We start from the raw sequence: 16,748 nt of genomic DNA on the forward strand, positions 1-16,748 counted from the left end.
CTTTCAGGAGCAGACACAAAAGCAGAACCAGGATGTACTGGTCCTTCAGGTTATTTTAATGACCTAGCTGAAAACATCAATCAAGGAGAATTAATGTATCCTGAAATCTGCATGTTAGAATTAAACTTGCTCTCAGCTGGTAATGCAAGTTTAGATGTGCTTGCTCACGTGTTCCAAAGCTGCCTGAAAATCATCAGCCAGAAGGAGAGAAATGCCACTCTACTTATAGAACAGGTAAAAATGTTACTAAACAAAGGCAACAGCTTAGCAGTTGTATATCTTATTTTCTTCAGTTCTATAGTGTCAGTATACCTAATAGTGATCTCAGAAGTGTTCTCACTTGTTATGGCATTTGATAAGACCTGAAACAATGTAAATGACTGATATTGCCAGATGCATTGCATTTAAGTTACCAGAAACTATAGTTAACTGGTGTGTTGGGAGATATTTGACCTACAAAGCTTTTGAGTTTCACAGTTGCCTTACTTTATCAAGACTGTTCAATCACTAGGGCTGTAGATACAGATTTCATGACCATCAGGCCATAGAAAAACAAACAAACCAAAAATCTTCTTGTATATGTATATATGTAAACATTCTAAATTTATATGCATTCAATATGTACTTTTAGAAACTTCCAGTGATGTAGCTCAAAAATATTTCATGCTTTATTAGAAATTAGTTATGCATACATTGATGTCCTCATAATCCTTTGGAATTTCTGATGGTTAGCTTGTTTTTTGTTTTCTAATAACTAAATTGAGTATGTGTCTTTTGCAAAAGAGGGAAATATGGTTAAGTAATCTAAACTTAAAGTGCTTGTTTATATAATCATTTGACTAAGAAGCTAAGTTAGTGCTTTACAGCTTAAACCAAAAGCAGGAAAGGAAAACATTGTTTTATTTCAGTACTCCAACTCTGTGTGTGAATGATTAGCTTTAAATCACTAGCACTCTTGTATTTCTTTTTTCTGAACTTCAACACATGAAATTACTTATAATTCAGAATAATCTCATTTTCATTTTTCTTTGATGTCATTCAGAAAGGGCAATCTATCAAACTAATCAATTTAGATATTTTTCAAATTACCTTTATCTAAGATGCATTTGTGAAGGATTATCTTAATACGCAGCTTTGATTTTTTTTTTTTTTTGTAATTACTTTTTAAAGTAATCTTGCATAAAAAGGTTGGGGAAAGGGTGAATTTGCCTTCAGTATTGCATCACTATATAGCAACATGCTATATTTTGTCACAACCTGTGAAATCCTGTGATTTTGTTATGGGGGAGAAGACAAGGGACAAATGGCTCCAAGGTTTCTTTCTAGAATCATTTGGATTTCAAAGTCTCCCTTCTGCAACTGAACTGTAGAGAACATGAAAGAATGTTCATTAGCAAATATAAAAAATATTTCCATAATTCAAAGTAACTGGACTTGTCTTTACTTTAAAATCAATAGTAGACAAGACTGTGAAAGAAATGATTTCTTAGTTCTTTGAGCTGGTATATATTCTTCAGGTATTAATTTTCCCTCTATTTTTTTAACAGGGAGCTGTTAAACTTCTTTTGGGAGGATTTCTGAACATACTGACACAAACAGAATCTAGTTTTCATGGTGAGTTCAAGGTCTAAGTAACTTAAATATTGGGGGTTTTTATAACAATGTATACACACTCAAATTCTTAGTTCACAATGCAAATGCAAAATTGACAAAGCAAATACATTGGCATGTGTGAGTTTATGCAGCTGCTGCTTTAACTTGTGACAAGTATCTATCTTATGTATAAATACAGGGTTATTTCTGAGCTAGTGGAAATCTGTTATTTAAACACATGCTGGCAGATCTGAAAATGATAGTTGAAATCATAAACCCTACGGTGACAGTGTTAGCAAACATTGCTGGGAAAAATAGCAGTTATCTTACTGATTGCATCTGACTCCATCACAACATAAGTTTTTTATTTCAAATTTCTTTGTAACACAGGTCTTAGTGATGTCTTGATTGAGTTTTCTGGCAAGAAATAAAATGGGTAGCTAATCCAAGAACGTGGAAGCAAATTAAATGCTTGCCCTAAGGTAGCTTCACATAATGAGGTTGCTCCATAGCAGGAGATGATGTAAACCCATCCCAGGACTTTGATCCCTGACTTTGTGGGGAGAGCCTTTGCAATGTAGATGCTAGGTTCCCAGACTTTCAGACTCTACTTGGTAAACCTAGGAGCCAAACTTGATGTAGCCATCTAGATTTATTCAATGAAATTTTGAATGATAGTGTATGGAAGTACTGTTGGAACTCACTAGAATTCATCTTGTAGTCATTACTGTTTCCCGAATTTGAAAAGTTTTCACAAAACACTCTGAATTCAAAGTTAATCTTTCCTCATAATAGTATGGGATAATAATTTTTAAAGCTTTCAGACAATTATTTTCAAGAATATTGTTTTGTCTCCTTAATTTTAGCATGTCAGGTGGTGCTGGTAGACCTGTTAGTTTCCTTGATGAGTTCACGGACATGTTCAGAAGAGCTAACTCTTCTTCTGAAGATATTTTTGGAGAAGACACCTTGTACGGTACGTATGGAGTAGCACATAGCAAAATTCAGAGGCTTAATGAGAAAAATGAAGCAAAAAGAAACTCCTTTTGTGCCCAAGAATTTTGAGAAGTAAGGAGACTGTAACAGCAACATTCTAACTGATCAGAGCAAATAGATTTTTGGTTGTTGAAATAATTCATTCTCAAAACATGAAAAGGAAATAGGAGATAAAAGAGAGGGTTTTGAAGTGTGTGTTAGAGTCCTGGGAACTCTCCTCAGCATAAGAAAACAAGATTCCTCTTGAGGAGACTGACATTGTGGTTATGGATGACAGAACACTAACGCTGTAAAACTTGAAGTCATTCCTTTAGAGTTATAAAGCATCTTGCTATTTCAGGAATGCTTTAGCAGCAGGAATTACTTGCAAAACTGTCTTAGGTTGGCTTGTGTAACACTGGAATCTACTGCTTATATGGGCTATACTGCTGAAATACCTCTCTGTTGGTTTGTGTGGGAGTTTGTAATAAAAAACAAGGGGAAGGAAATAAAAAAAAATACTGTGGAATCTGAAATAGTACCAAACCAAACAAGGAGACACAAATCAATTTCTCAAAGGTAGCTTGCAATAATTAGCTAAGTAACTAGAGAAACTTTTTGCCTTAAAGGCTCAAATAGTTTTGTTATTGACTATGCAATAACGAAGTGATGGGCTGTGTATACATTCTTAGCTAGCCACAAACATGGGGTAAAAGGTGTGGTCTTTTGTTGAGGTATAAGTTAATCTGTTAGCACATACCAAATGTGAGATAAGATTGTGCAATGACCACCTGCTGTGGTTCAGTTGATACCTAAGCATGGTAACTTGAAGATTGATCTGCTTTGACTAAATCCCCAAACCCTTGGGCCATAGTCTGTTGAAGTTGCTACTTGATGCTTTGTAAATGTGTGTCAGTTTGGATGTGGAAGTCTACCTTTGGGAAAACACAAATCCATATTTAAATCAAGAGTGGGGTTCAGTCTAGTTAGATGACACAACTACATGGTGTTAACAGTTCGATTTTTTTTTTCTCATTTGTTTGGTTTATTTCTTCTAGGAGATACTACTCAAGGGTGTATTGAAGATTATAGAAACTAATATTTACATGAACCCATTACAGTATCTTGCCTTCCCTTTACTACACAGCACAAATTTGAGTAGTTGTTCTTCACAGAAATCTGCTAGCACTTCCAACAGCAAAACTGCTGGACTACTAAAAAGAGCGAAATTTTCACAGAGTAAGAAAGAGGCAGATGGTGAAAATTTGAGTCACCAGCTGCTTTCTTCTTGGCATGTAGCCCCAATTCACTTGCCTTTAGTTGGACAAAACTGTTGGCCACACATGTCTGAAGGCTTCAGTGTCTCACTGTGGTTTCATCTGGAGTGTGCTCATGAAACGGAAAATTCAACAGAAAAGGGGAAAAAAATCAAGAGAAGAAGCAGACTGGTAGCTGTGAGAGAGAACAGCTTTGACAGCACAGGTGAGGATATAGTACTTTCTGTTTCTATTTAGGTAGCACTTAAGGATTCTGGTTACAAGTATTACTCATTGATGTGCCATATACCAAAGGTTGAATTCTTTTTTTCTTATGATGGATATTAAACAGGAGTTGTAGTCTTTCTGATTTTTCTTTGACTACTGCATCATATACCTAAAGGTAAAACATTTCCAGCCTTAGTCCTTATGTTAGGTTAATGTCTGCTTCCTTAGAAATTCAGTGTTCTCGCTGAATTTAACTTCAGTAAAATGTCTTTACGCTACTTCATGTTATGATGAAGAAAATATTAAATGCTGCAGCTGAAGGGTCAGGTGGAAAGATGGCTCTCAAGTTTATTTGGTCTCATGTATTGAAGAAGCAAGTGGCTTTTGTGTTCTTTCTCTTCAATAGAGAGCTAGTAAGTCTTTGTGATTTTGGATTTAAATATTGGAACTCTTAGCTAAAAGATGCTCTGAATCCATCAAGTCAGAGCCTGAGGCTGATTCAGTATGAATCCTCTAACTTTGCTTGTGTGCGCACCATTGTAAATGTCAATAGCTATACAACATTTCTGTTATACTTTTGTAAAGACCCACCTGCTCCCAAACTCTTTTGAGCAGAATCTTTTGGATTATAATTTATAGGAGGAAAAATTCCTTAAGTTATTTAAATGCCTCCTACTCACAACACTTGGAATACCTTTTACTGTACTTTTTTCTTTTTTACTGTATTTGAATGAAAGGAGGGAAAACCCAGTCCTGAACCTTGGATCTCACTAGATCTGCTTTTGTTAGAAGGTCTGTGCTTTTGCTTGGTAAAGTAAAGTAAAAATAATGAATGCAAGATCATGCTTAAAGGGTAGTATGATTTATGAAGAAAAATCTAAATATTTCTTGGTGCACACTAAGACTTACAGTTCCGCATAGGAATGTAATATGATATGGCATGTTGAAAGCATCATTGAATTAGAGTGTATTCAGAGGATTTACATGATTACAAACAAAAACATGTGCCAAGTTAAGTCAAGCTCCTTTGTTTTGGTTTACGAGAGACCTGGGTCTCAGAATTGTGCATATTAGTCAGCTTGCTTTAAAAAAAAAAAAAAGAAAAGAAAAAAAGAAAAAACACCCAACAATCACCCAACTAAACAAAACCAATTCTCTGCAGTACCTGAACTATTTCTTTTCACACTTGATAGCTGATAGGACAGGCATTGTTGTTGTATTCTAATTGTGTATAAACATATTTATATTTCCAGAAGAAACAAAGTCTATGGGAATGGAATACCTAAGCCTGGGAGATAAACTTGTTGAAGATGGGTGTATTCATATAATTTCACTGGGTTCCAAAGCATTGATGATACAAGTCTGGGCAGACTTGAACACTGGAGCATTCATATTTCGGTATGGTATATTAGTCCAGAAGCAGTCTTGTGAACATATATATTGTTACTTCCAGTAGTAGCTTGCAGAGAATACTGGTGGAGAGTAGAGAACTAATTTCTATATTAGAGTCATCTTGCACACTGATGGCAACATCAAGTAAGTTTATTGCATATAGAACTACAGGTTTACTTGCTTAAAGTGTTAGTCTCTGGTCTTGCATGTTTCATGTAGTCATATCTAAATGTCCAAAGTAAGATGTAAGATCAGTCATAAACCTAATGCAATGCAAGGTAGCAGTTCAAGTATTAATGAAGTGACATAATAAATGTGTGAAGATAAGAGCTTTTGTAGCTGTAGGTTTTCATACCTCAGGTGTGAAAATTGCTGTTATTTAATACTTACTATGACAATCTTGGTTTTAATCTTCTGAACACGTTTTAGCCCTAATTTAGTTCTCATAAGTAATGTATCCTTAAAATGGGTCTAAAGGTGCAATTTTAGAACACTTTATTTCACAGCGTTCAAAACACCTGCATTTTTTCAATAAATTGAATTTAACTTCTCTGTAAAATAGAGATGATATCCTTATCTTAAATGTAAGCAGATTGATGCAAACAAGTTAAATAACTAAGTTGAAACCATACTTTGAGGATTTCCCTAGCTTACATTGAACACTAAATATAGCATTGCAATCAAAAATTATCTGTGAAAGTTAAGGAATGCAATCTCAAAGTAACTGAGACCAAAAAATTGCAGATTTGGGGCTTGAAATGCAAATTTGAAAACAAACACACACACTTGTTTTTCTTTTTCTGTTGTTTTCGTAGTATGTGCATGGATCCAAATGATGAGATGAAAGCTGGTCTGCTGGCACAGGCTGAATCTCCAGAGAATGTTTTCTGTGTGGGCAGGTGGCAGCATTTGGCAATAACATATCTGCAGCAGCCAGAAGGCAAGAAAAATATCCATGGAAAGCTGCAGCTGTGGGTTTCTGGTCAGAGGTAAAGTATACATTAGTTGTACCTAGATATTTATCTTTTTAAAAAGATGTTGTCTGGTAGGAAAACATCGGCATTATTTTGGCGCAAGCTGAAGTTACGGTTGAGTAGTCTTCTGGGGGTAGGAGAGGGGTGCCTTACGCTGCTAGGAATTCCCTAGAAATAATCAGATTTGTCTTGATTGCTTTGAGAATCTTCAGTTCGTACTGTTGACCAATGCAGACATCAATGTTTTTCTTGATCACAAATAAGTGAAAGAGGTAAGTAATACAAGATTTTGAGTAAGATCCAAAAAAAGCTGTGGCATGAAGTTAGCTGTGGGCATAATGTCTCTGGTTAAGAATCTGAACTAAGAAGGTATAGTTCAGGTACTGGCAATGTTGTTGAAAGTAGGAATGAAGAGGAGATAGAGAAGGCAGTCATTTTTCTCCACTGAGAGAAATGAAGGGGGGAAAAGTTAAAAAAATATTTCAGACAAGACCTGACCTGGCAGTGGGAGGTACTGCTTCCTCCACTGAAAACTTAAGGTCCATGCTCCTAAGTGAGGTACCTGATGCTAGGTTGGGTGGGCCTGTGCCTGCATGAAATATTAATTAATTAGAGAAAAAGGAATTTCTTAAATATCACAGTTTTTTATCCTTTCTTCCTAAAGTCCAGACTATGAAGACTTCCTTTGTGTCCCAAAGATGAAGCAGGTGGTCAAAATGCTATGTTGTAAAACAATTAGATGTCGTAAAACAATTAGATGTATCACAAAAATTCTTTACTATTCCTGTAGAATTTGGTCAGTAAACAGGCAATGTTATTAAAGACATTCCTAAAACTATATCTAGGAAAAAAGCTGTTGCATGGTTTTTATTCCTGCAGTTAAACCTGGAATTGTGAGTTATAATACTTGTTTCACTTTGTTCTTGAAACTACATGGAGTCAATTTTTAAGCACCTTGATTTCCTGCCCCTCATTGTTCAGTCTGTGCATACTGATATGCAATGAAGTCCCAATATGGAGATACAGGGGAAACTAAAAATACTACAGTGTTCTGCACATGTGCAGTTAATGAGGCACCTCTATATATAGAGTTACTTGCCAATTTGCTAATAGTTAGGCTCTTCCAGGAAGCTTCAGAAGACCTTTACAGTCCAATTGGTCTGTTTATGTAAATGCACATAAGGTTAATTAGCTGCTTTCTGAAAGCATCAGGCTTATTGCTTGTGGCTGTCCAGCACACTAGCTCTGACAATGTTCCCTGGTATAAGCAAATCCTCAAAATGGTATTTCCCAGCATATGTGAACCACAGTTTTCATGATGTGCATTAGCATATTCAAAGGCCTTTGGTGCTTTAGGAATAGTAGAAATTATTGAGAATTTGTGATATTTTAGAACTGTGTATAGTGTTATATACAGTTTCTTCTTTGAGGTCAGAGGGAAGGAGGAAGGAATTTCAGATCTAGGATATCTGGACTGTATGGCAACCCTAGTTGGGACTCTATTCCTCTGTTCTGTGCAGTATTTGAATACATACATGATTATGTAACTAAGTTTTAAGGTGCCTAGAGGTTGAAGATGGCTTTGGTAATTTAATCTTGGTAACGGCATGGCTTCTCATCTACTAAATATTAAAATCTATTTTAAGCCTAAGCCAAATACCTTAGATAGCAGTTTTGATCACTTCTTAATATTTAAACTTGCTTCTTTATATGTATTTTTAGGAAATGTGAGATTAATTTAGATTACGCACTACCAAGGAAATCAAGCTTATCATCTGACAGTAATAAAACATTTTGTATGCTTGGCCATTGTACATCGTCTCAAGAAGAATTGCTTCGATTGTTGGGTAGATGGAATCTTGGAAATCTGCTTCTATTTAATGGTACTTTCGTATGCTTTTTTCCTTGAATAAGTCTTCATTTCCTCTTCCCCCTCCAAGACCAAAGGCTTAATTTGATTATTTTTTTTTCCTTTAACATGCCAAGCTTTTACAATAAAAACGACAATACATTCTTTACCAGCATAATATATCAGGGAGAAAGCAGGCAAATGTTTCAGTATTTGGGTACTTCCTTATGTGTCCTTTTGCCGCTATTCTCTTGCTTGCTTTTTAGTGCTGTAATTGGCAATTCCAGTTACTTCAGCGTTGCATTAAATTTCTTTAAATAACACCTTGGGGTAGGGGATGGAGAGATGGTGGTACTTGTCCTGTTTTTTTCTTAAAGCATTCAGTCTCTCCCAGCTGGAAAATTGATTTCACTTACCTGCTTCTAAACTACTAGTTTCAAATTACTTAAAGCATCTTAAAAAGTAAACAAAATCTGAACCACTGACTACTCTGAGTTAAGCATGCTTATTTTTGAATTCAGAAATTCTGAATATTTCTGAACTGCTGAAGTTACTTTGGGGTTTTCTTAGGTGTATAATTTTTCTCCCTCCCTGGAAAGCTTTGTCCAGCACTTCAGGGTGTTTCCTTGGTGCTGAAGGCTGGAACCCTGCTGGTTCTCATCTGGCATTCCTTCATGTGCAGTGGTCTGGTCAGGGCTACTACACAAGTGAAATTGGTTTGCCAGGGGGTGGGGTGCTGGCGGGTGGGGGGGGGGGTGTGTGTAGGTACAGTGTATTTGTGCAGGCCACAGGTGAGATGCTTGTCATAAATGTAAGCTCCACCTGGTGGATCTACATGGTCTGATTACAGTGTGCCTACAGCCAGCATAATTGATGCATCCAGAGAGCACTGGATTTACTGCTATACAGTTGTCATGCACCCGTACATCACAGACTTGGGTCCTTCCGGATGCTTCTTTTGAATTTGCATTCTCACAAACAGATGACCTGCAATGTGCTGTCCAGAAAGGGGAGGGAGGTTCATTTGGCCTTCTACTTCCTACTTTTTTTTTTCCTCCCTGTTAGTCGTAGTGAGCTTTTGTTGTTGTTGCATCCTTCTCTGTTACTCTAACCAGCTCTCCATGATGTTGTAGCATGCTGTTGCTATCTGTAATCTTGCTATGCTTTGAAAACTTTGAGGAGGCTTGGAGAGATTACTTTTTTCAATTTAAAAAAGTGTAATTGATTATTCAGAGCTGATGGTCTTCAGTTCGTGCAGATCATTTTTCTGACTTGGTTTCAGTTGCCTTTGCCACTGAATTGATCCGGCCTGTGATGTGTCAGAAGTCATTGATCTACAGGAAGTAGCTAATAGCAAGCACTGGACTGTACTGATTGTTTTTCATCAGCAGGGCCTATGAAAACCAGCCAGCGATCTTCCCTGTAAAGTCTTTGATGCAGTCTCCTAGCCAATGCATGAGTTTTGCTTTATTGTATACTAAAGACTTAACAGCTTCTCTTCTGGATTTTAGGTGCAAAGATTGGACCAGAGGAAGCATTTTACTTATACACATGTGGGCCAGACTTCACATCTGTAATGCCTTGTAAATATGGCAAAACATTGACTGATTGCTCTAAGTACATAAGTGAAGAGATTCTACAATGTGAACAAATCAAAGAACTCTTTATGGCAAAAAAGGAAGTGGATGTTGGGCCTTTAATTGTAAGTTTCTCCTTAAAAATGGTTCTTAATCTCTTAGCACTGATTAAGAAACTGGGAACACATTTCCTGCTGTCTCCCAAAGTGCTTCACTTTCTCAAAGCAGGCAGGAGCAAATCCAATTCTCATTAAAGTCACTGCAGGGTTCTTCCCACTTATTTCAGTGGGAGTTGAACTCCACACAAGGTGGCCATTTCATCTTGCTTTAGGTCGAATTCTGACAACTTCTAGGTGTTCCAGCATCTATAATACTGCATATTTAATCTATCAGATAAGCAGGCACCTCCAAATGCTCTAGAATGAATATGTAGCTCTTCTCTCCATTAATGTAAAGGTAGCCAAGGACAGCTTAGTTAACCTTCTAACTTTACAAGTGAGAGGAGAGGAGAAATGAGATTTATCTGGCTTTAACAGGAAGAAAAAGACTTCATCCCAATTCCATGAGGGTTTTGAGGGAGTAAGTCTGCATCAAGTTTGGGTGAAAAGTCACTTTCCAGCTGGCAGATCTTAGCTTCTCTCATCTTTCCTGACTAAAGCAGCCCTGCCAGATGGAGGCGTAACTATAGTTAAACTAGAAAAAAGAATAAAATAAAACTTTCTTACCATCGAGCCTGCTATATTTGGGGAATTGTCTTCGTGCACTAGTAATTCCTGCTCTATGAATTGTTTCCACTGGAGGTATTTTTCTGATCTTGTTCTACGGCAGCTCTGTAGCTGTAGCCAAAAGGTCATTCTGTCTGGATGTGTGATCCTTCTAAACAACGGTACTAAATTTTGAATAGGTTAAGAAGGAATGAATGGAATAAGTAAAAAGCCTAACAAATCAGTCATGCAACTTTTAAGCTTATTTTGCGTAACAAAACACCAAGTAACCAGAGAAGAGAACTATGTGTTCAAGTGATTAATTAATGTCTGCATTTTTGCATAAATGCAAGTGCCTTAAATGTAATTATTTCTCTATTTTAAATAATCTCCCAAATATTATCATTTTACATTTTCTGTGAAAATGAGTCAGTTACTTTCGAGAGGAGCTTTTGTTTTGGTCTAAGTCTTTTCATCAGTAATGAAACTTCTATTGAGATCCTTGTATGGCAATGCTGATTAAAGGATAGACTTAAGACAAAATTTGGAGAAATTCTGAAAAAATAGCAGATAACTTTCTATTTTGGACTCGCCACTTTAGAAAGGGAAACAATTTGCCTAGTAACTCTGCTCATTTTCTTTTAAATTTGTCAGTAATTTTCTTTTTATGCAAAATAGTTGTAATTCTTCAGATGGTAAGAGGGGGATCCTTGGTGGAAATTTTTAGTGCTTTAACTCTGTGCTATAGCTATTGTATACATTTGTTAAAATTGTTGCATTTTAGTGCACATCCATCCACATGAAACTTAATAGCATGTTAATGGTAAAGTAGAAATGAACTGCCAGAGTTGCTGCTACTTGCTGTTAGGTGGCTTTTGTGTGTGGCTTTTTGTGTTTTGGGGGTGATTTTTTTTTTTTTAATTAAACTTTCTTGAAAAAACTTAAACTTCTCTTGTTTCAGGAGAGCCTTGCTGTTGTTTATACTACATGCTGCCCTGGTCAGTATACCATATATGAACCTGTTATTAGACTAAAAGGTCAAGTGAAAACTGTACCTTCTCAGAGACCTTTCAGTTCAAAAGAAGTTCAGAGCAATGTATTGGACTCTTACCACCTGAAAACACTTCAGCCTGTTGAATATAAAACTCTTCAATGTATACTACATGAAATTGGAGGAACTGGTGCATTTGTTTTCCTCTTTGCTAGGGTAAGGGGATTGGAGGAGGGGGGTCTATGTGTGTGTTCTCCCATATAAAATTTTTCTTGTATCTTGGGTAGCAAACCACATATTCTAGCTGCCTTGATCTAGTCTGCATGTGATTTTTTTTTTTTCTTAAAGAAAATCTGTGGAAAATACCTGTGGCATAACACAGACTGCATCATGCAGGTTGTCTTAAATTGGAAACTTAATTATAATTCTATTATGTAATGTTTTTTGTGATATTGCTACTATGTAAGATGTGTTGTTACATTTTGATTCAGAGTTGGGGCTTCTAAATGTCAAAAGAGATTTTTAGGACTGTTGTAGAACTGATCATATTTTTGGCCTCTAATTTTTAAAGGCACTTAAACTCATTGCATATCTTTTAATGCTTTAAACACAGGATACTCACAATGCAAGTATTAATCAATGTAAAACTACATAGTGTGCAGAGCTTTCATTTTATCTAATAAATAGTGAGAGCTTTTTCGAGAGAACTGTTCAGCCATGTTCAAAGTCTTATCCTGTCTAAGAAAAAAAAAAATCATCATTTCAAAAATACTAAGGCTATGAGCCCTAACTTAGATACTACTTAACTGTGACATTTACATGGAGAGGCTAATATTTGTGCTAGGAGTCTCTGAAGTACTACAGTTAATTAAAAATACTAATGTAGGCCTAAAACTTGTTTTGTATGTCTCTGGCAATGGTAGTGTTCTGAAAGGTGTGTGGAGAGTAACAAATGCACATTAGATTAGAGACAGCCAGGTATTCAGACTTCTGGCTATGAAGACACTGTGTGCTGTAATTTTAACATTGATAGTGAAATCTGAGGAGAAAATCCTTACTTGTGTTACTGTGTTACATAAATTTATGCTAAGTATGTGCTACAGACCCTGCTGTAGACTCTGTTTGCATCAATAAAGCAAGCAAACAATAGATCAGCTGCCAGACAATACAGGTATACATGTGTATAACTAAGTGCAGCAGAATTAACAGGTGCATAGCAAGGGAACCTATAGGAACCGAAATTCCATTCATGTGAGATTTTCTTCTTGTACATTTTTGGTAAAAATACTATTTGCTCTTTCTTGGGGTTCAGGAATTGTAGGAAGCAGAGAGTGAAGAACGGTGCATGGTCTTCATCTATCAAAATGCTTGTCTCTTTATGGACAAAATAAAATTTAATGTTTGATATGTCCAGGTAGAGATAGTCTAGACCTTCATGAACCTTAATTTAAAGCTTTCCTTAAACATTAGGAAACATACTTTTCTAGGGCAAACAACAGACTTTATTCTTATTAGTGGCTTATGTATTTCATGACCTTGTGACTTTGTAGTATAGCAAGAATAAATTGGTGCCTCATACTTAAATTTTATTTAGAACAGATTTTTTTTCTTAAAAAGGGATTCTTGTAATGGGACTTTTATTTTCTTAGCAGATAATCATTTACCACAATTGGAATTATCACTTCAGATGTAATATCTAAATGTACACACATAGGCAAAAATTAGTTATGTGCATAACCTCAAAATCTTTAAAACAGATTTAATCCGGAAGTTATGATTTAAGACTGCAACAGAGTTTTAAAGGCTTTTTTCTAAATGTTTCTCATTTAAACTGTTTTATTAAATTTGCCTTTTCTTCAGGTTGTAGAGATTAGCGGCTGTGAAGACACTCAAGCTTTAGCACTACAACTTATACTATCTTTAACAAAATACAATCAACAGAGAATACAGGAGATGGACAATTGTAATGGTTACTCTATGATTCGTCGAGTGTTGATCAAACCAAAATGCGTTGTTGGATTTTGCATGTTGAAGGTAGAGTGCTCTTTTAACCTGATAGTTTGTTCAATGTTAGCACCAATTTAGAAACTTCCCTGTGATTTTAATTCTACATTTGAAGCTGGCTTCGTAAAGGCAGAGCAGTGATTTGGAGCAAGCTCGGTCTAGGAGTGTTTTGCCTGGAACTAGAAAATCTTCCTAGGTAAGGGGAGAAAAAGGAAGTGTTAAAAGACCCTGATTTCAGAGGAGATGGGGGCAGGGGGAAGCAGCTTTGTTTCTCAGAGTTCTTCAAGTAAGCTTAAACTTGTAAGCAATTAATAAAAATGTTTGAGTGCACCTGAAAATATTTTTTAAAAGAATTTGTACTGGTGTTATAAGAATGAAACCTCTTAAATGCCTCCAGTAGCGTTAAACTCAGTAACTATTTTCAAAGTTGACCAGGTAGATATATGCCTCTCCTGTCAAGAGTTTGATGTCTCTTTAAACATTTTTTTCGTAAATTGGATAGGACAGCTGTACTGTTTTGTGCTTATGACATTCAAAGAAAATTCCCCTCTCTTTAAGACTCTTCTTGAAGGATGCTGCAGTGATGAGATTCTCTATATAAATGAAAATGGGCAATTCCTGCTTGATACAGATTCTACTGCAGTTATCCAAGATGTTCAATTGTTAGAAAAGCTGCTGCTTGACTGGAAGATATGGTCTAAAGCAAAGGTAATTACTTTCATTTTGGAAGGATTTTAAGTCTAAAAGTCAATATTTAAGAAAGAATGAAGTGATACAGGATTATGAGGTCTGAAATTACTGACATCTAACTGGAGAAATGAATTACTAAAATTTTCTAAAATTAATGGTCCTTATTTTTCTTTGAATAGCTGGTAGTAGCATCAAGCTCCCATTATCAATGATGCAGGTAGTCTTAGTGTATTAAATTCTGTAAATGTAATGTATGTAAATGACTTGTTAGTTGAGTGGAATAATTTTTTAGGGAAATTTCTTAAGACTGAGGAACACCTGCTTCCCTTTGGAGTAAACTGTTGAAAATAGCCATCTAGTGTTAATATAGCAAGGAGTATACAAAACTAGTTTTAGACAAGAAGTAATTTTTTGTAGCTTAATCATTAAAATATGCTTAATTTTATATGAGCACAACTTTCCTAGTTTCTAGTTCTGACCTCACCATTTGCAGTCATTTAGTCTCTCAGGTGCAAAACTAACTTGACTTGGTTATGTTCCTAAACTGAATTTTTTTGCTTTTTTTATTCTCAATGTGTAGACTCAGAAATATATTACTGAAGCCATATTCCTGTTTTGTTTTTGTTTTTCAGCAAGGTGTTTGGGAAACTCTGCTAGCAGCTCTAGAAATTCTTATCAGAGCTAACCATCACCAACAGATGTTTAATATTAAACAGCTGTTGAAAGCTCAAGTGGTACATCACTTCCTGTTAACTTGTCAGGTTCTTCAGGTACTTTGAGATCCTATTTTGTGCTTGGCAAAATACTCAGTTTTAGTTACGCAGGGCAGGGGAAGAGACTAAATGCTATAGGAAAAACTACTTCAGTAGACTGTCCCCTTTCATCTTCAACAGGCATTGTTGCTGTAAACTGATACAGTTCCTTACTGGGTGCCGTATTTGCTGCTGGACAGAAGGGGCAAGAGATTTTAACCATCTGGTACGATTTGAAAACCTAGTGTCATGGTTTAACCCCAGCCAGCAACTAAGCACCACGCAGCCGCTCACTCACTTCCCGCTCACCCCAGTGGGATGGGGGAGAAAAGCGGGGGGGGGGAGAGGAAGTAAAACTCATGGGTTGAGATAAGAACAGTTTAATAGAACAGAGAGGAAGAAACTAACAATGATAAAAATAACAATAATAAAATGGCAATAATAAGAATAAAAGGATTGGAATATACAAAACAAGTGATGCACAATGCAATTGCTCACCACTTGCTGACCGATGCCCACTTAGTTCCCAAGCAGCGATCCCTCCCCACCCAGCTCCCCCCAGTTTATATACTGGGCATGACGTCACATGGTATGGAATACCCCGTTGGCCACTTTGGGTCAGCTGCCCTGGCTGTGTCCCTTCCCAACTTCTTGTGCCCCTCCAGCCTTCTTGCTGGGTGGGCATGAGAAGCTGAAAACTCCTTGACTTAGTCTAAACACTACTGAGCAACAACTGAAAACATCAGTGTGTTATCAACATTCTTCTCATACTGAACCCAAGATATAACACCTATACCAGCTACTAGAAAGAAAAGTAACTCCATCCCAGCTGAAACCAGGACACCTAGGCACTAGGTTACTTGCACAATCCATACATGAGTAGGAGCTGAAATGAGCTGTGACCCCTTTCTAAAGACCTGAGATGTCTCTTACTAGTTCAAGTCTTCATTACTGAAAAACATAGATACTGTGCAAGTAGCAGAAACTGTCTGTCCTGTATCTCACCAGAGTTAATAGGGCAACTGGCCTGTAGTGCCCAGTCTGAGCACTCCTCTCAAAATTTTGATCCAGTAGTAGCTTCTTCCATGGCATGGAGATAGTATTTCTAAAAGGGACTTGGGGGAAGTGCTTCAGCCCTTTGATAGATGCTTCTCAAGAACATGATTTTGAAATTATTTCCTGCTTATAGTACATATCTGTTTGTGAAAATATGTGTTGTAACCCCTTCTTTCTACACTGTTTTCTGTCTTACATTCCTTTTTATTCTGAGTTTCTTACTCTATCGCATGAAATGCATTTATTGGTTTTCCCTTTTTAATGATTTTTTTTTAATGTCTCCTTTAATCATTTTAATTGCTGTAAATTTTGAATTTCTTCATTTTTATGTGGTGTTCCTTACTTTTGGAACTTGTGGTATAGTTTACTTTTAAAATTGTATATTAATGTAAATGCCTAGATACAGAATGTTGCATAGTTATTTTCCCTGTCTTTTGGACATGAGTACAAACACTACTATGCATGCCTTTTGGGGAAAAAAATTAAGTTCTTGGTTAAAAAAAACTACTGAAATAGGCCAACAATTTTGCAATTTTGGGGGAATGATGGAATGGAAGATAAAATTGTATAAACCATTCTCTTTGAAAACATCACTTAAATTAACTTCATTTAGTCTTCTCTAAATGTCACCTCTTTCTAAATGTCACCTTGGTGCTTGGGTACTAAAAAGACTGCTGTATGAGAAGTTAGAAACAAGTTAATCACCA

At 36.3% G+C, this 16,748-nt stretch overlaps 1 protein-coding gene across 3 annotated transcripts in view; it reads left to right on the forward strand.

Annotated features, from left to right (window-relative positions):
- Nucleotides 1-16,748, forward strand: part of LYST (lysosomal trafficking regulator) — a 68,159-nt gene that overhangs the window by 13,677 nt on the left and 37,734 nt on the right. For all 3 annotated transcript variants that reach the window (XM_010562631.1, XM_010562633.1, XM_010562632.1), the window contains exons 8-19: nucleotides 8-234; nucleotides 1,548-1,614; nucleotides 2,460-2,569; nucleotides 3,627-4,050; nucleotides 5,306-5,450; nucleotides 6,260-6,433; nucleotides 8,141-8,301; nucleotides 9,779-9,969; nucleotides 11,510-11,755; nucleotides 13,400-13,573; nucleotides 14,102-14,251; nucleotides 14,866-15,003. In XM_010562631.1, the coding sequence (XP_010560933.1) occupies nucleotides 8-234; nucleotides 1,548-1,614; nucleotides 2,460-2,569; nucleotides 3,627-4,050; nucleotides 5,306-5,450; nucleotides 6,260-6,433; nucleotides 8,141-8,301; nucleotides 9,779-9,969; nucleotides 11,510-11,755; nucleotides 13,400-13,573; nucleotides 14,102-14,251; nucleotides 14,866-15,003 (2,207 nt within the window). The remainder of the gene's footprint in view (nucleotides 1-7; nucleotides 235-1,547; nucleotides 1,615-2,459; nucleotides 2,570-3,626; nucleotides 4,051-5,305; nucleotides 5,451-6,259; nucleotides 6,434-8,140; nucleotides 8,302-9,778; nucleotides 9,970-11,509; nucleotides 11,756-13,399; nucleotides 13,574-14,101; nucleotides 14,252-14,865; nucleotides 15,004-16,748) is intronic.

The sequence above is a fragment of the Haliaeetus leucocephalus genome, unplaced genomic scaffold (genome assembly GCF_000737465.1).
Source record: "Haliaeetus leucocephalus isolate CR32 unplaced genomic scaffold, Haliaeetus_leucocephalus-4.0 Scaffold162, whole genome shotgun sequence".
NCBI classification, from domain to species: Eukaryota; Metazoa; Chordata; class Aves; order Accipitriformes; family Accipitridae; genus Haliaeetus; species Haliaeetus leucocephalus.